The 25,037-nt window shown below is 55.2% G+C and overlaps 3 protein-coding genes and 1 long non-coding RNA gene across 5 annotated transcripts; 1 reads left to right on the top strand and 3 right to left on the bottom strand.

The window, feature by feature from the left end:
* Positions 1 to 66: 66 nt before the first annotated feature.
* On the bottom strand, positions 67 to 11,164 carry LOC137202028 (uncharacterized). The gene is made up of 3 exons (XR_010932441.1): positions 9,809 to 11,164; positions 7,934 to 8,005; positions 67 to 1,746 (listed from the first exon to the last, which is right to left on the bottom strand). It is a non-coding gene; the product is annotated as an uncharacterized lncRNA (long non-coding RNA).
* Positions 11,165 to 11,191: 27 nt separating this feature from the next.
* On the top strand, positions 11,192 to 14,418 carry CD63 (CD63 molecule). The gene is made up of 8 exons (XM_067696879.1): positions 11,192 to 11,332; positions 11,894 to 11,970; positions 12,892 to 13,080; positions 13,248 to 13,322; positions 13,425 to 13,520; positions 13,627 to 13,764; positions 14,009 to 14,092; positions 14,262 to 14,418. The coding sequence occupies exons 2-8, from the start codon at positions 11,905 to 11,907 to the stop codon at positions 14,325 to 14,327; spliced, it is 714 nt and encodes a 237-aa protein (XP_067552980.1). The 5' UTR covers positions 11,192 to 11,332; positions 11,894 to 11,904; the 3' UTR covers positions 14,328 to 14,418.
* A 1,160-nt stretch (positions 14,419 to 15,578) lies between these two features.
* Positions 15,579 to 20,251, bottom strand: RDH5 (retinol dehydrogenase 5). Of its 2 annotated transcripts, none has more exons than XM_067696877.1 (5): positions 18,983 to 20,251; positions 18,104 to 18,450; positions 17,678 to 17,936; positions 16,222 to 16,385; positions 15,579 to 15,926 (listed from the first exon to the last, which is right to left on the bottom strand). In XM_067696877.1, exons 2-5 carry the CDS (start codon positions 18,411 to 18,413, stop codon positions 15,703 to 15,705), a joined length of 957 nt encoding a protein of 318 aa, XP_067552978.1. In that variant the 5' UTR covers positions 18,414 to 18,450; positions 18,983 to 20,251; the 3' UTR covers positions 15,579 to 15,702. The 2 variants fall into 2 exon arrangements, with proteins under 2 accessions (XP_067552978.1, XP_067552977.1); XM_067696876.1 differs by having other exon boundaries at positions 18,104 to 18,431.
* Positions 20,252 to 20,386: 135 nt separating this feature from the next.
* On the bottom strand, positions 20,387 to 24,077 carry BLOC1S1 (biogenesis of lysosomal organelles complex 1 subunit 1). The gene is made up of 4 exons (XM_067696880.1): positions 23,903 to 24,077; positions 23,095 to 23,167; positions 20,869 to 21,001; positions 20,387 to 20,587 (listed from the first exon to the last, which is right to left on the bottom strand). The coding sequence occupies exons 1-4, from the start codon at positions 23,961 to 23,963 to the stop codon at positions 20,477 to 20,479; spliced, it is 378 nt and encodes a 125-aa protein (XP_067552981.1). The 5' UTR covers positions 23,964 to 24,077; the 3' UTR covers positions 20,387 to 20,476.
* Positions 24,078 to 25,037: the final 960 nt, after the last annotated feature.

Genomic DNA, 25,037 nt, shown 5'->3' with positions numbered 1-25,037 from the left:
GTGTCGTCAGCGGCCGCGATTGGCTGCGGAGCCAACAAAAGAGGCAGCGCTGTCATCCGAGGCGAGAGAGGGAGCCGGAGAGAGCCGAGGAAAAGAGAGAGAGGGAGGGAGCGAGGGCTCAGAGAGACGGAGAGACAGAGATATTGGGGTGGGGGAGAGGAAAGGAGAGATAGAGAAAGTCAGAGTCAGAGAGATCAAGGAGAGACTGAGAGATAAAGGGGGGAAGACACAGACCAGAGGCACAGAGATAGAGCGGGAGGAAGAGGAGGGAGAGACAAAGGGGGGAGGGGGAGAGGGTCAGAGGGGGGAAGACACAGAGAGGAGAGACTTAACTAGAGACAGAGAAGGAAAGTGACAGGCATAACTAGTGGGGGAGTGATGAGACAAAGATAGGGGAGAGAGACTAGAGGGAGGAGAGAGGGTATGGCTAGACAGGGGGGAGAGCTGGAGGTCTACAGATCCAGACCACAGGAGGTCAGGGGTGCATAGAGATGGGAACAGGGCAGAGGAGCTGCTGGGACGGAGACCAGAACCCTGGGAATGAGAGAGGGAGAGAAATCAGGAGGGGGAGGCGGGGGAAGCCCAGAGACTGGGCAGTACCAAGGGAGCACCTTGGTAGACACAGAGGAGGCAGACACGGAGGATCAGGGGAAGGCAGAGATGGCAAGACAGAGACTCCTGAGGGAAGAGACAGAGACAGCCCAGCGATGAGAGTCAGCGTTGGTGGGAGCATTGAGAGCCCAAGGGGGAGGAGGTGAATTTGAGCCCAGAGGAGCCCCAGCTATCAGAAGTAGCCCAGTACCAGAAGTGGGGAGGGTGTGGAGGGAAGCATCAGGCTGGGCTCATCAAGGGGATCAAGAAGCAAGAGATGGACATGGGGGTTAGTGAGGAAGAATAGGAGGAGAAGAGACCAGGGACAATCTGAGAAGGTGGAGAGCTGGTGGGAAGCCCTGAGACCAGAGGAAGACTTAGAGCTGGGAAGAACGTGTACTTGAAACTGAGGGTTGATAAGGGGATAAGGGAGTCAGTAGGCTGGAAAAGGCAGGAACTGGGGACCACTAGGGGAGGAGTGCGAGGAAACAGGGCCAGAGACCACTGTGCTTGCAGAGGAATCTGGACCTCTGGATTTTTGGATCTGCAGGGTCTTGGAAGTCTGAGAAGGGGCTTGTAGTTGCAGGGGTGAGGATGAGAGAGAGGTCTGCCTTCAGATGCCTTAGTTGGAGAACGTAAGTCTCAAGGGGAGAAACCCAGATGTAGGACAAGCCCTAGTCTTCAGGTGTAACCCTGGGTACAGCCAGAGGGCAGAGTATAAGAGTGCCAAGGTATTAAAATGCTCCTGAAGTGCTTAACTTCTTCTGGTTCTGCATACCTCTTCCCAGACCTCAGTTTCTTCAGGCTGATTTCTTGAGTCTAAAGACCTAGAGGTCAACAGACAAATAACCAGTAGATTGAAAATATTTGAGGGGATCAGATCAGATCTTGCTTGCTTCCTGGCACACACAATGTTTACTGAATACGTGGATGAACGTTATTGGGCTTCTCAGGCAGAACAGAGAGACATTGGTTTCCACTTTGCATTAGATGGAGCACTGGGTGTAAGGACAGAGTTGATCTGGGGAGCTGGAGTGGAATGAGGTTAGAAACTGGGGGTCCAGGTGTGAAGGAAGAAGGTTGGGTAGGGATGAGGAGGACCAAGCTGGGGAGCTTTGAAGAGATGATCCATTCCATGGAGAGCAAGAACTAAGACTGCAGCAGAATGAAAAAAAGCAAAAAAAACCAAAAAACTTAGACAGCTGGTTCCCTCCAAGACACGAGCATCTCAACATTTCATCAAGTTTTTTCATCTATAAAATAGGATCACATTGCTTGCCCTCAACTGGCTGTGAGGATTATACAACAATCAATTAATCGTGGCCTTCATGGGCTTCTTTTTCATGATTATTTGCTTTCCTTTCTGATTTCCCAGAGCAGGGATTACCTTCACCACATATTCTGGCATATCCTGTTCTCCAAAATGTTTCTCTGATGTCATTTCCTCAGCAAAATTGCAAACTCCTTGAGAGCAGAGGTGGTGTCACCTCTTTCTCCCTCAGAGGAGGTGGCCCAGCTTTCACTTCCCTACCAGACATGTAGCTAGCGGCAGGTCTATGAGAGATGCAAAGGTAAGTAAGACTTGGCCCCCTTTTTCAGGGGCCAGATGCCTCCTTGATATCGCCATCTGGACACACCCTCAAATATCATAGATTAAATATGGTAAACAGAGAACTTCTCTCCCCTGAACTGTGCCCCCATCCTGCTCTGTATCGTTTTAGTGAATGACAATCACCCAGGTCAAAAATCTGGATGTAGCCTTCACCCTCTTTCTCTTGATCATTTCCGAATCTTTGCACAAGTTGTTTCCTCTTCTTGAACAACTCCCCTTCCTACCTCCACTCCCTCCCTCCGCCCCCCAACTTACTCTTTCTTCAGGTCTCAGTATAGATGAGATTCTGGACATGTCCTCCAGGAGTCCATTCCTGACTCCCAAGACTAGAGTAGATGCTACTCCTAGCTATACCTGCACCATCCTGTGTGTCATGGAGGTTAATCACATAGCTTCTAGACTCAAACTAGGCTGCCTGGGATCAAGCCCCAGAGCTCTCCCCCTTTTCTGGCTGTGTGAACTTGGCTCTATGCCTCAGATTCCTCACCTGTAAGGTGGAGATAACAATACTGTACCTCTCTCATAAAGTTATGAAGATTAACTGCCTGACACACAGTTCTAAATGAGATAATTAGTCATTACTACTACCTAACTTATCAGCCTCACACTGTGAGACCCAAGAGAGCGGGAGCTTTTTTCACCAAAGTATTCCTTAACGGCTTTGAATAAAGAATGAATGAACCCTGCTCACTGGCTCTGGTCAGAGCCAGGTTAGGGAAAGAAAACTGTATATTTATGACCATAAGGAGTTATGGGTACCTGCCAAATACTAGAGAGCAAGAGTCTGGAACTTGTGAGACAGAAAGGATTTTCTGCCTCCTGGCTTCCTCCCGCGGGTTACAGGACTGCATTTAATCCAATGAGTGGGCAAGACTGCCATCTGGTGGTCGAATCTGGAATTTCTGCTTGGAGGTGGGTCTAAAACGACTTTTTTTTTTTTTGCATACTTTGTGTATTTTCACTTTAGATTTCTAGTCCAAGAAGTTCTATATCATAAAGTATTAAGCCTTGTTTCTCGCTCCACCCCCTCCTAGATCTTGCCTCTTTCCTTGAGTTCCCTCAGGCTTGGTACTGTTGGGTTCCCTTGAGTTGTAGGTAAACCTTGGGAGGTCTCTTTCAGGAGCTTCCGACTTCCAGCTGCCCTAGACCCAGCCCCGAGGAGGGGACCCTGCTGGCTTTAAGGAAAAGGAATTTGGAGAGATGTGGACATTTAGATCCTTCCTCATCACAACACTAGCTAACCAGGGTTTGGGGCCCCGCCCACTGCCCTGGTCTCCCAGGCAACTGTCTTCCTGCCAAGGGTGCCCCTCTCCCGGTGTTACCCAGGCAACCTTCAGGCCCGCCTCCTTCAAGGTCCTGACTGGTTCATAGCAAATGTGGGTTGGGGCGTAAGGGAGGCACTGAGCTTTGAAGGGCGTGAGCTGCTGGGAGAGAAGCAGGGATGAGGTTTCAAGAGCTGCTGTAGGCAAGAGGTGCTTGTGTAGCCCTGGGTAGAGGGTCCCTTATGTTACATCCTCAGGAAAAGGAACTGCAGGTCCCAGGAGCTGGTCACCAGGGTCCGAGGCCAGAGACACCTGGACCACTTTCAGAGCTGCAGACCCCAGCACTGGGAGCCACTGTGAGGAGGAGGGGCTCCTGCTATCCTGCACTGCTACCATGCACCAAAACTGCCTTGTCCATCAGAGCTGGGCTTAGTGGGCAGTAACTCATGACCTCTAATCCCATCTCTTCTTGCTTCGTCCTCCTAAAGACCCTATTACTAGGGTCAGTGGACTCATTCCCTGGCACTGCAGGTCCTTCCAAGGAGGGGAAAGGCTGGGCCATTGAGAAGCAGCTGGGAAGGGGGGCTTCCCTAGGAGGGGCTTTCCCCTCCTGGCCCGCCCAGCAGGAGCCTCAGGGAACGTGGTGTGGGGAGGCTATTCTGGGCTGGGGAGAGTTTGTTTGTGGAATGGGCCCCTCCCAGGTCCCTGCCCACAAACCCTGAAGCCCTCAGAGAGAACCTCCCTGTGTAATTACCATCCTCTCCCACATCACTGTTCTAAACCCTATAATTACCCTGCCTGGATTGTCGGGCAGGCCTGTTAACCTCTTTAACCTCGAGGCCCTCTAGGAGAAGTTGGAAGTTGGGAAGAGGGAGCCAAAGACTTAGCGTTTTGGAGGGAGGGGGTGGAGGTGGGTGGGATACAAGTGGAGAATCACTAGGACTCACATCTTCCTCCAGTGCCCCTGCCCCCATCCGCTCCCCCTACGTTCTCAGGGCAGGCCCAGCCCTCTCAGTCCTTGGGTGTGCCCTCTTTCTACCTTCACTCTCGGTCTCCCCAGGCCTGCCCACCTCTTCCTGTCTTTCTTTCCTGTTGCTCCTTCTCCAGGCCCGTGGTGGGGTCCTGCTGGGGGCGGTGGCCAAGGCTGGCCCCTTGGCCCAACTATGCTGGCAGGAGGCACCACTATTCCAGCTGTTGGTCAAAGAAAAGGAGAGGTCTGAGCACAAAGTCTGCTTCTCTAGGGACTTCAAACCCCTGGTAGATGTGCTGATCCAGCCCCAAGGAACAGAAACCTGGGCTAACCACCCCGCCCCGCATTGCCTCTTTCTCCTTTCTCGCAGATTCATTTATTTTTTTTAAAGATTTATTATTATTTTTTTTGATGTGGACCATTTTTTCAAAGTCTTCATTGAATTCGTTACAATATTGCTTCTGTTCCACGTTTTGATTTTTGGCCGCGAGGCATGTGGGGTCCCAGCTCCCCGACCGGGGACGGAGCCCGCACCCCCTGCACTGGAAGGCGAAGTCTGGACTGCCAGGGAAGTCCCTCTCCCGTATTCTTGTGTGCTACCTCTCAGGAGATACTCTAGTTGTGCTGACTCTCAGGTGGAGACCACTGCGCTCCCGACCAGGTCCTGGTCCAGACCCACACAGCAGCCGAGCTCCTGGCCCAGGTGGTGCATGGAAGGCCAGGGGCTGCAGCTGCCTCTCCTGCCCCGTCACCAGCTGGGCGTCTGCATTGACCCTGTTGTAACAGTGACACAGGCTGGGAGGAGGCTGGGACAGGAGTCAGGCAAGGGTAGGGGGAAGGAGTGGCCAGAGGTCAGGGGCTGGGGGCCCCAGGAGCAGTGAAAGAAATGGGTAAGAATGTGGGGGGAGAGCTGAGGATGCAGCCTGGCAGCGGGGCTGGGGTGGAGCTGGAGCTGGAACTCTGGGCCAAGGCCAAGTTGAGTAGGACCTAAAGGAGGCTGGGTTGTCCCTCCCAACCCTTTCCTTGGCCATCTCAAGTGGGGCGGCGTCCAGATATTTCTCAAAGCGAAATCATCGTAACTCCCATGAGTCTAAAAACAGGGTATGATCAAGACTTTATCATTCTTAAGGTAACAAAATTGATCCCCTTCATTCCCCTCTGATCCTCCCAACTGCCCTGTGAGGTGAGGGAGTAGTCTCCCTCCTGCCTAAGTGGCAGAAAGCTGAGGCTCAGGGAGGGCGAGAGTTTGGTCCAAGTCACCCACTCACATGGGGGAGAACGTGTCTCTCACCAAGGCTTCTGACCTCAGGGCGCTGATGCTGACGGCGAACGTGGTGCACCCAGCCCCGGAGCTGGTGTGTCAAGACCCTGGTTCTCATCTGCACGTGGTGGCTGAGTCGGTGGCTTCATCTCTCTGGGCCTTACTTTCCTCACAGTGAGGAGGTAAGCTGACTTTGGCAGTGATGATGTTCTCCTGGGTACTATGGTGCGCTGTGACTGGAGGCCCCTCTCTATGCCCACAGACTCCAACAATCAGAACATCTCCAACCTTGCCCTTGTTTTGATCTAACCCTGCCCTCTGGGAGCTGCTATCAAGCACCCATGCCTCCCTCATATCTAAAGCTGGGGCCTCTGGATTGAAATCTCAGGCCCCCAATTCAGACCCAACCTCTTGACCTTAAGTCCCAGCATCACCCTTCCTACCTTCCCCAGTGTAGAGATGCACCCTTTTCCTTTCTCTCTCCCATCCGTGTCTCCTCCTCTTCTTTCTCTCCACCCCCTCCTTCATGCCTGTTTCCCCTCTCCTATCCCGCAACCTCTCCCTTGTCTTCCACTCTCCTCTATTTGCTCCTGTATCTCTGTGTCCCTCTCCAACCCTCCTCAACTCTTCCCTCTCTTTCCTCCTCTCCTTCCGCATGCCTCCTGGCTCCTCTACCATGCTCCCCTGCCCCCAAGGGCTTCTGCAGGTAGAAGTTCCCAGTTCACTGGGGCCTCTACTACCAGGGCACCTGCGTCTTATCTCTGAGCCGGCCCCTCCCAGTGGGGCTCAGGCAGGGGTCCTGCTGAGTGGAGGGAAGGTGTCTGCAGCAGGGGCTGGACTCTGTACGGATCTGAGCTTTGGGAGGCCTTGGGCGCTGGCTACAAGCTACTGTGTGTTGCACTGGGTCTGGCCGATGACTACATGCTCTCAGATGGCAACCACCCTTGCTTGGGACACCTGAGGCCCCCATGCCCTGCTGCTGGCCCTGGTTGGAGAGCTAGAGGGCAGCCTGGCTCTGCTGTGTGGGCAGGGGACAAGCCCACCCCACTCACCCACCACCAGCCAGTGCCAGGCGCTGAAGGGACAGAAGCCTGAGCTAATCAGGCGGCTTGGTGGCATTTCTGGACACTAGCACTTGGAGTTGGTGCTGAAAGCTCTGAAGGATGTGATGTGAAGGCCAAGTCTGAGGTCAGCCTCCTCCCCACTCAGAGGTACACAGGGCTCTATGCCTACTTCCCAGGCTAGAGGGGTAGGCCATTCTCTTTTAAAAAATTGTGTTAGGGACATAGAGAACAGACTGGCGGTTGCCAAGGGGGAGGGGGCCGGGGGAGGAATGGAGTGCGAGGTTGGGTTTAGCAGATGGAAACTTTTTTTTTTTTGGCCTCATCAAGGCATCTCGATGAGGGATCTTACTTCCCCGACCAGGGATCAAACCCGTGGCCCCTGCAGTGGAAGCACAGAGTCCTAACCACTGGACCGCCAGGGAATTCCCCAAGCTTTTATATATATAGAATGGATAAACAACAAGGTCCTACTGTATAGCACAGGGAACTACATTCAATACCTTATGATAAACCATAGTGGAAAAGAATATAAAAAAAGAATGTATATACGTGTATAACTGAATCACTTTGCCGTACAGCAGTAATTAACACAACTTTGTAAGTCAACTATACTTCAATAAAAAATTATGTTAAATAAAATTAAAAAATTATGTATACATAACACAAAATTTACCATTTTAACCATTTTTTTAAGTGTTCAGCGGCTCTAAGTATATTCACGTGTTGTGCAACTGTCACTACCATTCATCACCAGAACTCTTCCATCTTCCTAAACAGAAACTGCACACCCAGTGGAACAACAACCCCCTATTCCTCCCAGCCCCCGGCAGCCACCACACTACTCTCTGTCTCTGTGAAGGTGACCAGGAATGGACTTTTCTTGCCCTCTCCCTTCCAGCTCCACACAGGTCTGTTCTCCAGGGTTTCCCTGGCCCCATCCTTTCTCTCCCATTGCGTGACCAAGCTGCTGCAGTACTCTGCACTGGCCACAGTTTGCTCCCTGCCCTTCCCCTGGCTTTCCTCTAGGAGGGTCCCATTCTCCTGACCTTCACCTCAGCTCCACCCCTGCCTACCTGGATGCCTCCACTCCCCACTCAGCAGGTACTTGGGATCCTGCCCTGACATTGCTCTGGAAAAGGCCACCTCATCCAATGGCCTTCTCTGGCATCTCACCTTTCTTTACTATTTGGTGCTTCTGGCCACTGTCCCCTCCTCCTGTCATGGAGTTCTCTTTTCTCTTGACCTCTGAGAGAGAGAGGAAAAAGCACGGGCTTTGGAACCCCCAGAGATATGGGTTCAAATCCTAACACTGCCCTTTACCTGCTTGGACTCTGGGCACATCACTCCCTGTCTCTGAGCCTCAGTTTCCTTATCTCTAAAACAGGACAAATCATACGGACCTCACCAGGTTGTCATGAGGATTAAATGAACTCATGGCTCTAAGTGCCCAGCACAGTGCCTGGCAGAGTGCAGGGGTCCAGCTCCGCAACTTCCTTTCCCTTTCAGCTCCTTTACTCCCCCATGTTCCTTAAACATAAGCGTTTCCCAAAACTCTGTCTCTGTTTTCTTCTCTTGCTCTGGCCTTCACCCATCTATGGATTTAGATATCACTTTATATATATATATATATATTTTTTAAATTTTATTTATTTTTGGCTGCGCCGGGCCTTTGCTGCGCGCGGGTTTTCTCTAGTTGCGGCGAGCGGGGACTACTCTTCGTTGCGGTGCGCGGGCTTCTCATTGCGGTGGCTTCTCTTGCTGTGGAGCACAGGCTCTAGGCACGCGGGCTTCAGTAGTTGTGGCGCACGGGCTTCAGTAGTTGTGGCTCACGAGCTCTAGAGCGCAGGCTCAGTGGTTGTGGCCCACGGGCTTAGTCGCTCCGCGGCGTGTGGGATCTTCCCGGGCCAGGGATTGAACCTGTGCCCCCTGCATTGGCAGGCGGATTCTTAACCACTGCGCCACCAGGGAAGTCCTAGATATCACTTTTTATCTCTAGTCTGACTACTCCCTCCCGAGTTTCACACCCCCAATTCTAGGTGGGACATCTCCACCCAGCTGCCTCTCATGTGCCTCCTGCCTTGGGTGACAACCACCTCTCCCCTGGGCGCCCAGGTTTGGAAACTCTGAGTCATCTCAGACTCTTCCCACTTCCTCTCCTGCTCCCACAGGTAAGCAGTCACCCCATTGTTTGATCTTCCCTCTCTGAAGGGCTTTTCCAAGGCTTTTCCCCTCCTTTCCCTGGTTCTGGCCTTCATCAGCTCTCCCTTGGACCATGTTGTACCAGCTACCCTCCAGACACTCATCTCTCCTTTCACGGTAGGGCCAATCCCAAGAGAGTTCACCCACCCTCTCCCCTCTGCCTCTAGAACACACCCCACACAGCCACTAGGTTCTCAACAGTCCTGTCACCCAGACTGTCTTCTTCTTTTGCTTCATCTATTGTTTTATGAAGTATTTCAAAATAAATTACAGACAGGACATCTCACCCTTAAATATTTTTGTATGCAACTTTAAAAAATAATTTTCCTATATAATCATACTATCGTCACAGCTAACAAAATTACTTTCTCATGTCTAATCCTCCGTTAATATTCAGATTTGCCTAGCTGTTCCCAAAATGTCTTTCACAGTTTGTTCAGGCAAAGGTTCAGTCAAAGACCAAGCATTATACTTGGTGGTGAGGTAGCTAAAGTTTCTACATCTTGACTTCAGCCCACCTTCCCCCACTCCCATCTGTCACCACATCCTTCCCCAGCCCTGTGAGCTGGCCAACCCCAACGTGTCATGGACTTTTTTTTTTTTTAATATTTATTTATTTAGTTGGCTGCACCGGGTCTTAGTTGCGGCAGGCATGTGGGATCTAGTTCCCTGACCAGGGATCGAACCCGGGTCCCCTGCATTGGGAGCTCAGAGTCTTAACCACTGGACCACCGAAGTCCCCATGGACTTTGAAAACTACTCCTTTTTTACACTTGGCCCTTTCCTTGTCCCTGGAACGGAGCGACTACCCTTTTATTGTCTAAGGTCACCTGGGAGCGCACCACCCACCTCTGTGAAATCTGTTCTTTTTCTTTCTTCTCTGGGGCAGAGGCACCACCTGTCCCTCCCTCTGCGCTCATCCAGCTGCCACCAGGGGTTTCTGCCTCTGTTCACAGTGTGGGCTCGGTTCTGCCTGCTGGCAGAGGACGGGGCCACCAATTGCCTCACCTCGCTGGCCCTGCGCCCAGCACGTGCCTGGCAGAAACAGATGAAACTCCTTTCTTCAGCTTCTTTGCTCCTCCTCCACGGCCTGCCTGCCGTGATAATTGGGAAGCAAAATCCAGAAGGGGCTTGGTGTGTCTTGCTGGAAGATTGTGATCCTGGAAACTGGTCCTCAGCCCAGCCCAGATCTCCTTCCTTCTGCTCTTATAGTTTCCTTCCTTGTGCACACGTACTGAAGGCTCAGGAAACGGTTCTTCAGGCAGGACCAGAAGAACCTAAGGGGTTGGGTCCAGGCCAGGGGGGCAGGGGTGTTGTGGTTGGTTCTGTCCTTTGCTTGTTCACACAGCTCCTTCTGCGGACCACCACGCAGAAGAGGTGCGTGGCAGCTTGAGACCAACCCCCTCACCTTCCAGTCCTCTCCTGGCCTTGCCCTGTGGGCTGTCCGCTAGAATGTGATGGAGAAATCCAGGGGATATATGCCATGCCCGCCTTAGTGTCCTCCCCACACCTCTACCGTTAACAGGCTGATCCAGGAGGGGTGGGAGCTGACCTCAGCAATCCTCTCCCAGAGGGAGGGACCTGACTCTGACGTGCCATGATTGGGTGGAATGGTGCTGGGAAGGGCTTCCTCCACGTCTCGGCTCACTACTCAGGAGCCCTAGACAATGGAGAAGGGACTAAGAGGGAGAGGGACAGGAACACCCACTCTAGAACGCTGGGGGATTCCCAGGATGTGAGGTTGGGGACTTTCTGAAAGTTTATTCTGCCCCCACCCGATTCCAGAGAGCCAGCAGCGCCCTCTGCTGACTCAGGGAAGGGGTGGAATGGAGCTGGAGCGAGAGGAAGGGAGTGGGCTCTGGGTGGAGAATGCAGGCCTCTTGAAGACCATCTTGTCACCTCGACTCAGCTCTGCCGCCCGGCCGGGCGCTCAGAGAGTAACTTCGGGCCGCTCATCCCTCCTTTGGCTCTCACACGTCTCCTCCGTTTCCCTGAGCCAGAGAGAACCAGGCGGCGCCGGATCCCGCTCTCCTACCCCGAGGTGGCCCCCTTCTGGCGGCGCCAGGAGGGCGCCAGGCACCCCGAGGTCCTGCCCTGGGCGTCCTCTCTTTGCGGGGGTGGGCGCTGTCTTACGGGCAGGGGCCACGTGGCCTCGACCGGGCTGGGGGCTCGGCCTTCCCCACGCGGGCCGGGTGACTCAGGCCGCAGCTGTTCCCGCGTCACATGAGGGAGGCTGGGGCCACTCGGCGGGGGAGGGGGCTGTGGCTGGAGTCGGGGCGGGGCCGCGCGCCGGGCGGGGCCAGAGCCGGGGGGCGCAGCTAGAGAGCCCCTGAGCCGCGGCAGGAGAGCAGCGCACAGCGTCGGGGAGCCCAGGTGAGGACGCGGGGCTCGCGCCGGCTTCCGCGTGGGGTGGGGAGGGGCTCGCCCCGGGCCTCCGAAGATCCGCCGCGCTCCTCGCCGCTCCCGAGGCCCTTGCAACTTTGCAAAGTTCCGGAGGCCCGGGCGGAGTGGGGGTGGGGGGGCGCCGGCCGCACTTCTGTTTGGCGGTGGTCAGAGCCCAGGGGAAAGGCCTGGAGGTCGGGCTGGGGCTGAGGACTGTTTCTCGTGACTAGTTAGGTGGGGAGGGGGTGTTTAACGCCTGGGGGCTGGAGGGTCGAGGGTGGGCGTCCGGCCCTGGCCCCCGCCGGCGCCCTGGGTTGGGTCCCGGGCCGCGGAGGCGGCGGGGCGGGGTCCTGGCTGGGCGGCGGGCGCCCCCACCCCTCTCCTGCGGGGAGAAGAGGGGGCTGGGAGACGTGGATCTGACCGCGGGTTTCCGGGTGGGAGGGGCCTGGAATGGGGGCCCCGCAGGGAAGGTCTCGAGGCCCGGCAGGGAGCTCGGAAGCCGAGATCCCCCTTCGACAGGTTCTGATCCCCCTGCCGTCCCCTCTGCCCCAGGCCAGGCAGCCATGGCGGTGGAAGGAGGAATGAAATGTGTCAAGTTCTTGCTCTACGTTCTTCTGTTGGCCTTTTGCGTGAGTGGGGAGCGGGGACGGTGAGGGCGCGCTGGCAGGGTGCGGGGAGACCTGGCTCCGGAGTGGTGAGGGCTGAGGGGCCAGGAATGAAGGCAGCTGGGGACCAGATGTGGAAGGAAAGCCCGGGAACGACCGAGGCCAGCGCGGCCGTCCTCTTCTCCAGCTTTCAGGAACCTCTGAGGCTGGTTTGGACCGACAATGGCGGGCCACCCTCCCCGTAACCCCTCCGGGCCCTTCCTGTCTGGTGACCCAGTCTCTTGTGATATGGGGCAGTGGGGCAACCAGCCAACCGCCTGATGCTATCGCCACCCTCCTCTCTCCCCCTCCACTCCGTCATTTCTTGCCATTCCCTCATCACCCCTGCCGGCTGCTTGGGGTGGGTAAGGGCTCTGCCCACCTCCATTGCTCCCGTCCTGGGCTCCTGGCTGGAGAGGCTACCGTTTGTCCAGGAAGGGGCAGGCTACTTTTACCCCCTTTTCCTCCTCCCTGGCCTAGTTGGCTTGAGGAACCCTAGTCACAGCTGATGAGGATGTGGTGGGCATTGGAGGATAGTGAGAGGGCAGTTCTGGGAGCCCTAGAGGCCCATAGGAAGCGGCTCAAAGGAAGCACTGCTCTTTGTTAGTGTTAAGCACTGCCCTGGGGTCAAGGCTTTCTGAGAACGTCTCTGTTTGCTTTTGGTGAGGAGCTTCTTGAAAGAAGGCGTGGTTCCTCCTGGTTGCCTTCTCCCAGAGAGCCTTGAACAATTTCCCAGCCCTCACTGTGGGGCAAGGATGCGTCCTCCTTCTCCCCCATAGTCAGAAGTTTCCTGGGGCTGTGAGAATCGGCCTCTATGGCGCAGGGTTCCGCCTGTGTCCTGGGTGCACCACCGTGAAGGGCTGATGGGTTGTGGGTCATCTGAATCCTGACCTGCCCTCCTCCCAGGCCTTTGCAGTGGGGCTGATCGCTGTGGGCATAGGGGCCCAGCTTGTCCTGAATCAGACCATCACCCCGGGGACCACCCCTGGCTCCCTGTTGCCCGTGGTCATCATCGCAGTGGGTGCCTTCCTCTTCCTGGTGGCCTTTGTGGGCTGCTGCGGAGCCTGCAAGGAGAACTACTGTCTCATGATCACGGTGAGTGGGTACGGGCCAGCCTGGGTGCCTGGGACTGCGGAAGGGCATTTCTCTGGAGGGGGCTTGTCGGGGTGGGTGGGTGAGGGAAACCTTGGTGAACGTTCCCGAGACCGGCAGGCCCCTCTCACCCAGACTCCAAACGTGACTCCCGTCCTTTGCACCTGCAGTTTGCCATCTTCCTGTCCCTTATCATGCTGGTGGAGGTGGCTGCAGCCATTGCTGGCTATGTGTTTAGAGACAAGGTAAGCAAGGAGTAAAGGGAGGGCCTTGCCTCAGAGGCCTGGAGACTCTGGGACCCAGGTGCCCTGAATTCTGGCCTCAACAGTGCTCCTCCCTACTCCCAGGTGATACCAGAATTTAATAAGGATTTCCGGCAGCAGATGCAGAATTATCCCCAAAACAACCATACAGCATCGATCCTGGACAGTATGCAGGAAGACGTGAGTGGGGTTGCTGGGAGCAGGGGTAATGGGGGAAGGAGATTCTCATCTCTATGTTGAAGATGGAGGTTCACCTAACAGCCTTTTCCCCCATATCTTTCCGCAGTTTAAGTGCTGCGGGGCGGCTAACTACACAGACTGGGAGAAGATCCTGATGGTGGCCAAGCGAGTCCCTGACTCCTGCTGTGTCAATGTCACTCAGGGCTGTGGGATTAATTTCAACGTGAAGGATATCCATACTGAGGTAGGGAGGGGGCTGAGATAGTAGGGGACTTGGGGAAGCTGGGAAATGTTTCAGGAGGAAAGAGGGACCTGGGGTGGAGGTGGAGAGGGTTGGGGCTCTGGGAAGTTGGGCGTCAGGGGTGGGGAGGGAATTTGGGTATACTAGGGGTGGGGTTAAAGGTACAGAGGGTGGGGGAGAGACAGATGGTCCAAGGAAGGTGGGTGGGAAGTTTCTGATGGTGTCTTGTGTGCCTGCCACCCTTCAGGGCTGTGTGGAGAAGATCGGGGGCTGGCTGAGAGACAAACTGCTGGTGGTGGCTGCAGCAGCCCTGGGCATTGCCTTTGTGGAGGTGAGAGACGCCCTTGAGCATCTGGGATCTAGGGGCAGTGGGAGGGTGCTGAGCAGGAGGTGCTGGCCTGGGGAGGGGAGGCCTGGTGGTGTTTGGGGTCTCTTGGGTGGGCCCCGGGTACCTTACTTCCCTGATTCCTCTTCACCCCCATCTCTGTCTTTGCTTCTAGGTCCTGGGTATCGTCTTTGCCTGCTGCCTTGTGAAGAGCATCCGAAGTGGCTATGAGGTGATGTAGGGGGTCTAGTCTCTTCAGCCCCCTCATCCAGGGGAGTGGGTAGTATACTCCAGGTTTTTCAATTAAACGGATTATTTTTTCAGACCGAAAAGAGAGAGAGTCTCAGTTTGTCTTAAAGAGTGATACTTTATCCCTTCCCCCTCCTCATCCATGTTCCTGTCCTCTGGGACCCCATTCTGTTTGCACCTCTGGAAAGGCAGGCCTACTTTGGGGGGTGTGGAGGAAAGGAGGATTGTGCTGAAGGCGTTCGTTGGGCTGGCAGTGGAAGTGGGGATCCCGAGGTGGCTGAGGCCCACTGCCCTCCCTGTCTCCTAGTCTTGTGCTGCCAGGCTCAGTGCTGAAGTGTTCGTGAAGCCATTTCCCACGTCAAAGGGATTCTCTACCAAGGTCCTACCTGGGAGAGACCAGCCCACATCCGCTGTCGACATCTTCTCCCTGGCCTTCTGCCCACCTCTGAGGGCCCAGCAACTCCTTGCCACCCTGACCCTCAAGGGGGCCTGGCTCCTTTCAGGATGGTGACAAGTTGCTTTTATACCTGTGTGGCCAGTGTCTATCCTTCTTGACTTACGTTAGATAACAGAAGAATTTAAGAGGGTATTGGCTTTTTTCCCATGGAAACCACCCAGCTTGGCCTTGACCCCTCTTCATCACCTCCCCATGCCCCCCTTCCCACTCCAAACACTGAATTTCAACCTTACTCCAGGAAGAAAGGAAACATCCAACAGTGCCCTCTAGTGGCCACCCCTCCAGGTGCAGCTTCAAAGATGCCTTACAGATGCAAGACAATCCCCTTGCGCCCCCGAGTGGGTGCTGGTTGTTTTGCAGGTACTAAATGGGCCAGAGACCCTGGAGGATGTCAGCCTAGGTTAGTTAGGAGTTACATAGGGTCTTCCACTGGGCACCTTCATTTTTGCCCACCTACAGTGTTTTTTGTTTTGTTTTGAACAACACACATTTTAATTAATTAATTTTTGGCTGTGTTGGGTCTTCGTTGCTGTGCGTGGGCTTTCTCTATTTGCGGCGAGCGGGCGCTATTCTTCATTGCGGTGTGCGGGTTTCTCATCGTCGTGGCTTCTAGTGTTGCAGAGCACAGGCTCTAGGTGCCCGGGCTTCAGTAGTTGTGGCACGCGGGCTCAGTACTTGTGGCGCACGGGCTTAGTAGCTACGCAGCCTGTGCGATCTTCCCGGACCAGGGCTCGATCCCGTGTCCCCTGCACTGGCAGGCGGATTCTTAACCACTGCGCCACCAGGGAAGCCCCAATACACATTTATTGAGTGCCTGTTTTGTACCAAGCACCAGGCAGTGCCAGGGTGGGGGACAGAAATAAATCAAAGTCCTTGCCTTGAGCGACAACCTCTTGCTGGAGGGCTGAGTTCAGTAGACCGCCTGAGCAGGCTTGGGAAGGACCCAGGTGAGCACAGCATCCACCAGGCTGGCTGGCAGGTAGGAGGCTGGCAGCCAGAGCAGCTTGGCATCCCAGCCTGGGCTGTAGCGGGTTCTGGGGTGACGGGCAGTCAGGGCATGCTCCAGGCACTTGCTCACCTTGGTCAGGTCCGGGTCACAGATCAGGTTCATGATGCGCTGCTGCACTCTCAGATCTGTGGCCCAGCGGACGGTTGTAATCAGTGTCCCTGTCCTGTTCCAGCCTACCTCAGGCCCTATCTCCTGGGGCCTGGGGCTTGCTGCCCAGTAGAGGTGAGAGGGGTCCTCAGTCCCCTCCCCAGTTTGGGGATTGGGCAGGTTGCACATGGCCTGGGTGTTCTATGGCATCCCGTTCACCCTCACCCCTTCCCTGACTGCTCTACCCACCTCCTCCCAGCAGGCTGGTGCAGGCCTGGCCTTTGTGGCACTCTCATTTCCCTTCATATGCCCCTGCGTGGGCCCATCACTCACATTTGGTGAGGAAGGTCTCCCCATAGAGGGCCTGTGTGGCTGGAGGCAGCCGTGCCCAGCAGGCCTGCAGGCTGTCCTCCAGACTTTCCAGGTTTGTCACGGGGGTTCGGAAGAAGCCAGGCTCCACGATAGAGACTCGTACCCCGAAAGGAGCCACGTCCCGCCTGGAGTGGGGGCAGAGGGAGGTTTCTGGGTTCTTGTCTTTATAGGGAGAGGACTTCAGGGACATGGGTAGGGAGGCTAAGATAGGAAAGCATCACAGGGTCAGTGGTCATGACAGGAAGGGATATCCCCGCTGCCCTGGGATGAGGGGCAAGTGGGGCAGAGGGAAGGAGGTATTTTTGAGGTTTGTTTTCCTTTGTATTCTCTTCTAGCATCTAGAGCAGGGACTTGCAAACTTCTTAAAGGGCCAGACAGTAAATATTTTCCACGTTGCAGATCTAAAAGTAATGATATTATGTAGCTACTTATATAACCATTTACACTGTCGCCATTTAAAAATGTAAAAGCCATTATTAGCTTGTAGGCCAGTGGCGGGATCTGGCCTGAGAACCACAATCTGCCAACTCCTGAACTGGAAGAACCACAGTCCCCAGATCCCAAAACACAGGGTTGAGCCCCAACGGCTGGATATGGAGGGTGTAGACTGGTGTTTGCTGGGGGAAGGCGGGAGTACTCGGCACAGACTGCAGAAGTCCAAGTATAAAGTACGTGTTCTGTGATGCTGATTGGAAAATTAAAAGACTGAGGCATAGGGACAAAAGTAGACATTGATGTCGTTTGCTGAGTGATGGTGACAGAGGAAGACTTCCTTCAGGAGGTGGGCCCAGCTTGGGGGAATCAAACTCTGCTCCTGTGTCATCCTTAAGTCTCCCTTGTGCTCTCATGGGACTTTGAACATTATTGTTTAAAGATGAGGGGCAGGAGAATGTAATGACCAGGGTCTGTAGGCAAGCAGACCTGGGCATACGTGGCAGTGCTCCCACTGTCATGTGGTCTTGGGGAACTTATGTTACCTAAGGGTGTTAACACCTACCCTTAAAGGATTTTTGGGAGAGTTGAATGAGAAAGTGTTCAGTAGAGGTACTAGCTCATGGTAAGTAATAGTTGTTATTAGTAATAATAACATTAATAAGAATGAGAGCGGGCTTTTGGGGGCATTTTCTATGTGCCAGGCTCTGTTGGGGCCTCACATGTACCTCATTTTACTCACCCATGAGGCAGGCCTTCTCATCCTGATTTAACAGAGGAGGAACAAACTGGGGAAAAGAGAAGTAACTGACTAAGGTCACCAAGCTCACATGAGAGAAGGCTGGGATTTGAACCCACAAACTCGAGCCCTAAACTGTCTCTAAGTTTCCACCACGCCCTGCTTTCATCAGCTCTGCAGGGCAGACGCTAACCTGCTTGTTGAGTGGCTCCCCCCGGACTGGGAGCAGGGCCCTGCACCCCTCACCTCAGGCTGTCAGAGAACGCCTCCAGGCCAAACTTGGAGACACAGTAGCCCCCTCCATTGGCTGCCAGGCGGCCCAGCACACTGGTGATGTTGATCACCCGGCCCTGGGCCTGCCGCAGCAGGGGCAGCAGGGCGAGGGTGACCCCGATGGGACCCAGTGTGTTCACATTCAGCACCCGCTGGAAATCCTCCTGTGTCTGCCAAGGTGTGGGCCCGATGATGCCAGCCGTGCCGGCATTATTCACCAGACCAAAAAGCCCTGTGGGGAGGTGAGACAGGCACAGGGTAGGTGAGGCATTCCAATGGGCCCTCTCCTTTCCGGGAGGATCTGAGCCCTGCTCCTCCCCCGCAGTCCCTCTAGCTTCCCACAGCCCCTGCGAGTGCACACCTTACGCCCCGTTCCCGGTGGCCCCTTGCCATACTCACCTGCTTCCCCGACGTGTGTTTCCACCCACTTGGCTGCCTGCCGGACGCTCTGGGGATCTGTGACATCCAGCAGGGTGGTGTGGAGTCGGGAGGAGGCCACCCGCTCGAGGTCCTCTGCCCCTGAGGGGGTCAGGCAGCTGGCCAGGACTCGGAAGCCTCTCTGGTCCAGCCTCAGTGCCAGAAGCCGCCCAAAGCCCGAGTCACAGCCGGTGACAAAGACGAAAGCATCGCTGGCGGGCAGGCTCTGCCGGTCCCTGAGCAACCACAGTGCTGCCCAGAGCGAGACTCCAAGAAGCAGAGGCAGCCACATGGCCGGACCCCAAGTGACCTGCAGGTGGCAGCCGAAGCTGGGCAGGGAGACTTGTCTAGTTTACTCTGGCCCACCAGCCCTCGCCCCTCATATCTTCCCCCTAACTGGAAGTCTCTGGTTTGAGCAGTCTGAGACTCGCAAACTACAGTTCATCTAAGTAAAGCGAAGATCTGGGCAGACCCTGTATCTGTGGGTAACTTAACTAAAACCAGATGAGCTGGGTCCTGTGTGCAGACCCGCCACACAGGAGCAGAGGGATCTTGTTATCACCTCTTACCTCCTGCTAAACCAGCTGGGCCTTATTTTTGGAGACACATACGGAGCCCCTGCATTTTAGTCCTGCTGGCTCCAAGCTTACTGTGTGAGGCCGAGCACCTCACTGTGTCTCGGAACCTGTTTTCTCATCTACCAAGTGGGACTAACACCCAGCACACCCACCTGGGAACCGTGGGGGATCAAAAGGGATAAAGTGTGAGGAGGCGCATGAAAAGCTTTAGGCTTTGAGTTATCAATACATGAACATCTTGCCAGTCTTCTCGTAGCCCCCGAGCTCCCAGTACCCTGCTTACCTTCTCAGGGGAAAGCTAGCAGGCACTACAACACCTGAAGTTTCTTCTTTTGCTTTGCTTGAGAAACTTTGCTCCAGGGCTTCCCAGGCTCCCACTAGCTACCACTGAGGCCAAAGTCCGAGGCAGGTGGACTGGGTGCCAGAAGTATTAAGTGCATGTGGGGCGGGGTGGGGGAGGAGGAGCCAGGGAGGCTGAGGCCTGTGGGTTGAAGCCAGGGCTTGCTACAGGCCAGAAGCGCCCAGTGCCCTGCTTGGCTCTCTTTTCCAGTGGGGCTTCCTGACCACCTCTGTCACAGATTCTTTTCTTTTTCTTATTTTTCTAAATTTTTGAATTCCACAAGGCTTAGTCGTTTTTTTTTTTTTTTGCGGTACGCGGGCCTCTCACTGTTGTGGCCTCTCCCGTTGTGGAGCACAGGCTCCAGACGCGCAGGCTCAGGGGCCATGGCCCAGGGGCCCAGCCGCTCCGCGGCATGTGGGATCTTCCCGGACCAAGGCACGAACCCGTGTCCTGCAGGTGGACTCTCAACCACTGCGCCACCAGGGAAGCCCCATTTTTTTGTTGTTGTTTTTTGTTCTTTTTTTAAATTTATTTTTTGGCTGCGTCGGGTCTTCATTGCTGTGTGCAGGCTTTCTCTATTTGCGGCGAGCGGGGGCTACTCTTTGTTGCGGTGCGCGGGCTTCTCATTGCAGTGGTTTCCCTTGTTGCAGAGCACGGGCTCTCGGTGCCCGGGCTTCAGTAGTTGCAGCTCGCAGGCTCTAGAGCGCAGGCTCAATAGTTGTCGCCCACGGGCTTAGTAGCTCCGCAGCATGTGGGATCTTCCCGGACCAGGGCTCGAACCCGTGTCCCCTGCATTGGCAGGCGGATTCTTAACCGCTGCGCCACAAGGGAAGTCCTGTCACAGATTCTGAAGAGGAGGGATCTATCAAGGATGGCAGCTGCCCCTCTCTGTTGGTGACCTTGGACCTGTCACTCCTCCCCCTTCCCTGCCCTGAAGTGCTCCCATGCCCAAGAATTAATCTCCCAACTGGTCCAGACTCATGACACTGCTTAGCACCAGGCTGGGAGAGGCTGTGAGCACGTGGAGAGGCAGAGAGCCAGAGCTGGACCAGGCCTGCTCCCTGTCTTGTTTCTCCTCTGCGGGAAATGGAGGTCCTGGGTTAGGAAGCTTGGGACAGGGCCCCCTGCCCTTCTCTGGGGAGGGGTGGGAAACTCCCACCCTCTGCTTACCCAACAGTACCTGCATCAGGTACCAGGCCCAAGGAGGAGAAGAGAGTTGAGCTTGTAAGAGGAAGCTAGTTCCAGCCTCTACCCAAAAGGTACCATTGCTCAGAGGAAGAGTCTTCGAACCTTCCATTCCTACCGCCCACACTGAGCTAGTAGCTCCTTGAGACACACACAGAGAAATGGAGGCTTGTGTTTTATTCATGGCCTGTCACCCTCCTTCCTGCCCACCTGGGGGAGGTAGGAGGAATGGGGGAGGGGAGGGCAGTGGGGCTAGGAGGGGGCCGACTGCAGCTGCCCTTTGTAGACGTACTCCAGCGCGGTGGCAATGGTGCGCATGTCCAGCTCGATGCTCCGAGCCCAGTTCTCCACATCCCCGATTTCCTGGAAGGTGGTGATGGGGTGCGGAGTCCGGGAGTCAGGGTGGGTGGGGTGTGGCTCTAGGGGATGGATGGGGGTACTTTCATTCCATCCCCTACAAAGGGCTTCGTGTGGACCCACCAGCTGCTTTTACTTCTCTAGCTTCTGTGACACTGGGGCCATAGATTTCTGGGGTTTCTGGGACGATCCCCACTTCCTCCTCAACCCCAGGCCTGAGGTGACCGCCCTGGAGGCAGCCAGTGGGGGCGCAGGATGTGGCTGGAGACGTAGGGAGCGTGGCCTACCTTGAGCGCCTGGTTGAAGTTCTCCACCATCCCGATCCACTGGCCTGTCTGCTTGGCAAACTGGGCAGCCTGGACCTGTAGGGTCTTCACCTCGTGGTCCAGCTTTCTCTGGTTCATGTAGGCCTGGGCCACGCTAGAGGTTGCAGAAGGAAGGAGGTCAACTCGCCCAGCTGGTGGGGAGTGGTCTCCAGAACTGATACCCCACTGCCAGAGTGGGAGGCCGGTCAGGAGTCAGGCTGGAGAAAACCGTGTGATTTTGGCCATTCCTGGATGTGAGGCAAATGACTACGATGTACATGCAAATGAGCCCGGTCCCTTCCTTCCATTCCCAGGATTCCCAGGAGAGCCTAGCCGGGAGCTGACCAGAAACATACCATTTCCTACCCCCAGAGGAGTTCTTGAAGCTGGGTGAGAAAAGGGAGGGTTAACCTGGTGGGGCTGAGGGGTATCACTGAGGAAGAAGCTGGGAGGGAAAAGGGGGCGTGGGGAAGCTTGGGAAATCCAGCGGCAGGGACACATCTGGCAATGATTGGAAGGCCAGAGATCCGTGCGAGAAGTTGGGAAGGGAAATTGGGCTCCTCCCTGAATCTAGGGTGGGATGGGAGAGCAACCCCCTCCCCAGGAACTCAGGGTCAAGGGAAGATATCCCAAGGGCTGCTTCTTGGCTCTCTCTCCCAGTCCTCCTCTCGCCCACACAGATGAACGAACACACACACACACTCTCTCTCTCTCTTCCTTCTGCTCTAGGCAACTGGTTTTCTATTCTCCTCGATCATGGTTGCCTGCAGTTACATTACTGCCCCAAGGCTGGTATCCCCGCCCCCCGCTCACTCCCCCCCCACCCCGCAATAACTGTTCCCCCTTGCTGGCTGATGAATCTTTCATTCCCCACCCCAAAGCTCTGGGTCAGCTGAGAGACTCCACATCCGCTGCCCCCACCCACTGGAATCTGTGGGGACTGGAGGGGACAAGGGGATGGGGCGGGGGGGGTGTCTAGAGAGTGGGAAGGACACCTGACAGGGGCTGAGATAGACTGAGCCTTTGTTTTCCTTTCTGGGGAATGAGAGGAGCCGTGGGCAGCAACACAAAACCCTTTCTAATCTGGCTTTGGCTTAGCTGCCCTCTAAGCTGAAAGTGGGGTGGCCCCTAGCAAAGGAAGAGAAGCAGGAGAAGCCTGGGCCAACCACAGAGCAGAGCCCAGGAGGCGCCAATGTGGGAGGGAGGGAAGCCACAGACCCTGTCCCTTCTCTCTGGGGGACAGCTGGGTCACAGTACGGAGTGTTGGAGGAGCTGAAACAGTCATAGCAGGGTGCTCCCAATGCTTCAAGATTCCCCTGGGAGTTCCTGAAATCCTTATTTTCCCTGTTGACCTCTTGCTTTCTCTCATTCACACTGCGTGGAGGGAGAGGCCTGGAGGGAAGGGAGATCAGAGGCCCCAACCACAGCCTTCTCTCCCTCTAATCTTCCCGAGATGAGCAATGAAGGTGACAGTTCCTGCCTGGCTCACTTAGGTGACTCAGCCTCTGACTTCACAGCCAAGCTATTCGACTTGCCCTGGGGTGGAAGGCATCATACTGCCTCCTTTCTCCCAATAGATGGCCTGGCTATCAGATCATCATCTCTCCACTTTTCTGGGTCACTCAGGGTCAAGAGACAATGTTCTTTGCTCCTTCCCAAGTCACTGGTCATTACTGGCATCCTCACTTAGGACCAAGGCAAGGGGTGGTCTCTGGAGACCCAGAAGGAAGGGAAGTGACAGCCTGGCTCTAAGGTGGCTCCTGGCATAGGTTCTGCCCTCACCCTCACCAGCTGTGCCATCTCTTTCCTGCCAGCTGCTCTCCAGGTCTGCCAGAGGGTGGGAGGTGGAGAAGGAGGGGCTGGGAAGCTGTGGTGAGGGACGGTGCTCTCCCTCCTGCTGGAAGTGACAGCTGCACTTGGACGGGTGAAGAGAGGTGGCCAGACGGCATCACGTTGTGAGCACCATGGAAGTTATTGTTGGGAAGGGGAAATCTGGCTGCTTTTCCAACCACCGCAGCTGTTCCTCTCTGCCCTTGTTAGGGGTCAGAGCTGGCTCAAGCCTCTCTCCATAAAAGTTAAGCTGGGTGGGAGGAGGATAGGGGAATGAGCAGAACATCTCTTCTCCTCAAGAGCAGTCTGAGGGCTAGACCTTGCCAGTGCCTAAACTTGGGGGGGGCGGGGTTGGTGTTGATGGGAAGAGGTTCATACCCCACATTGAGGTGATCCACCAAAGCTTCTGTCAGGCAGGTCGCTGCAGTGATAGCCTCTCGCCTCCTCTTCTCTGGGTGGAGGGGGAAAAGGGATTAGAATGGAGGCTTGGTTTTTTGAGGGGTGGTGCTTAAGGTTCCCCCACCCATTCATTACTATTCTGCTAGTTGTGGGAACATTTCAACTAATCTCAGAGTGCCAGAGCTGAAAGGACCTTGCAAAACATAAAGGCAAGCCCTTTCATTTTAGCGGTGAGGAAACTGGTACCCTGAGAAGGGAAGCAATTCGCCCGGGGACGCTAACGAGTCTGTGGCAGCGCCCAGGACTCCAGCCTCTCAGGCACGCTTTTCCCCATGTCTTGGCTTTAGGATTGGTAACTCCGGGATTCCCAGCCCGGATTCAGGAAACAAGGGCCCCACCCCCATTTCGGTGGTTTCAGGCCTCCAAGAATCCCAGCTCTGCTGGGTCCCCAACACCCGCTTCCTTTCAGGAGCGTTCCTTCCCACTTCCAGGATGAGCGGCTCCGTGGACCAATCGGCACAGCGTTCCGTGACAGAGGGCGGGGCTAGGATGCCGCGGAGACAGCGTGGGGGGCGTTGCCGTGGGGGACTGGAGCGCTGCTACAGACCAGGGCCCGTTGGCAAGAGAACGGAGCTCCCCAAAAAGCTCCTTTAATTCCCTCTCCCACATGCCCGTGCCCACTGGCCTGCGCCTTTCCTTGGATTTGGGCCGTTACTCAAGGTCCAGGCTCCGGGCTGAGGCTAGGCCGCGGCGGGAGAGAAAACGGCGGACTGGATATTTGGCTCACCCTGCAGCTCCTTGCGTTCATTCTGCTTGGCCTGGTGTTCTTTCAGCAGGCGGGACAGCATGGTCGCGGCGGGCTGGGGGCAGGGCGCGCCCGGCCCCCTCCGGCTCCCGGAACTGGAACGAGCTGCTCGGCTCCCGCTGGGCCCGGGGTCACGTGACTGCAGTGTCACGTGAGGCCCGGAACCGCCCTCCTTTTGAGACTTGGGGTGGTAGGTAATGAGGATCTTGGCTGGGAAGGGAGGGGATAGTAGGGCCAGGTGAGCTCTTGTCTTTATTGGGAGCTCACTTTTGGTGAGTGTGGGAATGTGGGTTTCGTACCCACATTGCAGAACCAGTTTTTAATCTCCTCTGGATCTCAGGCTCCCAGGAGGGTGGTTGTTGCCAGGCTGTCCATCACGGTTCGGTTGTTGCGGGAGCAGAGGCTCCCAGGACTCATTGAAATTCTTTGCCTTCTCTGGCCGTTCCCTCCTGGCAGCTCTGGTCGGTTTTCAGTTGATCCTCAGCTCCTCCCTCTAGGGGGGGAATGCTTTCCTCTCTCTTCCAGCTCGCTCTCTTCTCACCACCCCACCAAAGTCCCTCAGCTCTGGCTGCTCATTGTCCAGAAGAAACATTTTAGGCCCTTCCAGCGGCCTCCTAGGGAGCTTTGCTAATTTGGCTGGCTATGTGTGGTGAATGTGCAATTCCATCTCTGTCCTTTTGTGGTCAGGGAATGCAAACCCATTTATTTCAGTCTTACCAGTAGAATAAGCTGCTGCCAAAGTAAAAGGTAAATTATATAATACCTCTCTGAACTAAAGAGAAATGCTTCTGGGATTAACCCCAACAAGAAAAAATTATAAACATCAGCAACATATTCTTGCTATTACAACATTCTCTCTTGGTGTACTGTGCACTGACATGCCGGGTGACTTTGGGCAAGTTGCTTATCCACTCCGGGTGTTGGTTTTCTCCTTAGGAAAATTAGAAGATCGGATTAAATCAGTGGTTCTCAGCCCTGTCTATACATTAGAATCATCTGGGGAAGTTTTAAAAAATATGCCTTGGTCGAAGACCAATTAACTAGATCTCTGAGGGTGGAGGCCTGGTATAATTATTTTTTAAAAAGTTGTTCAGGTGATTCTGATTTTTTGTTTTTT

The sequence above is a fragment of the Pseudorca crassidens genome, chromosome 11 (genome assembly GCF_039906515.1).
Source record: "Pseudorca crassidens isolate mPseCra1 chromosome 11, mPseCra1.hap1, whole genome shotgun sequence".
Classification (NCBI taxonomy): Eukaryota; Metazoa; Chordata; class Mammalia; order Artiodactyla; family Delphinidae; genus Pseudorca; species Pseudorca crassidens.
Note: the sequence above shows the minus strand (reverse complement) of the source record. Positions and strands in the feature narration are given on the sequence as shown.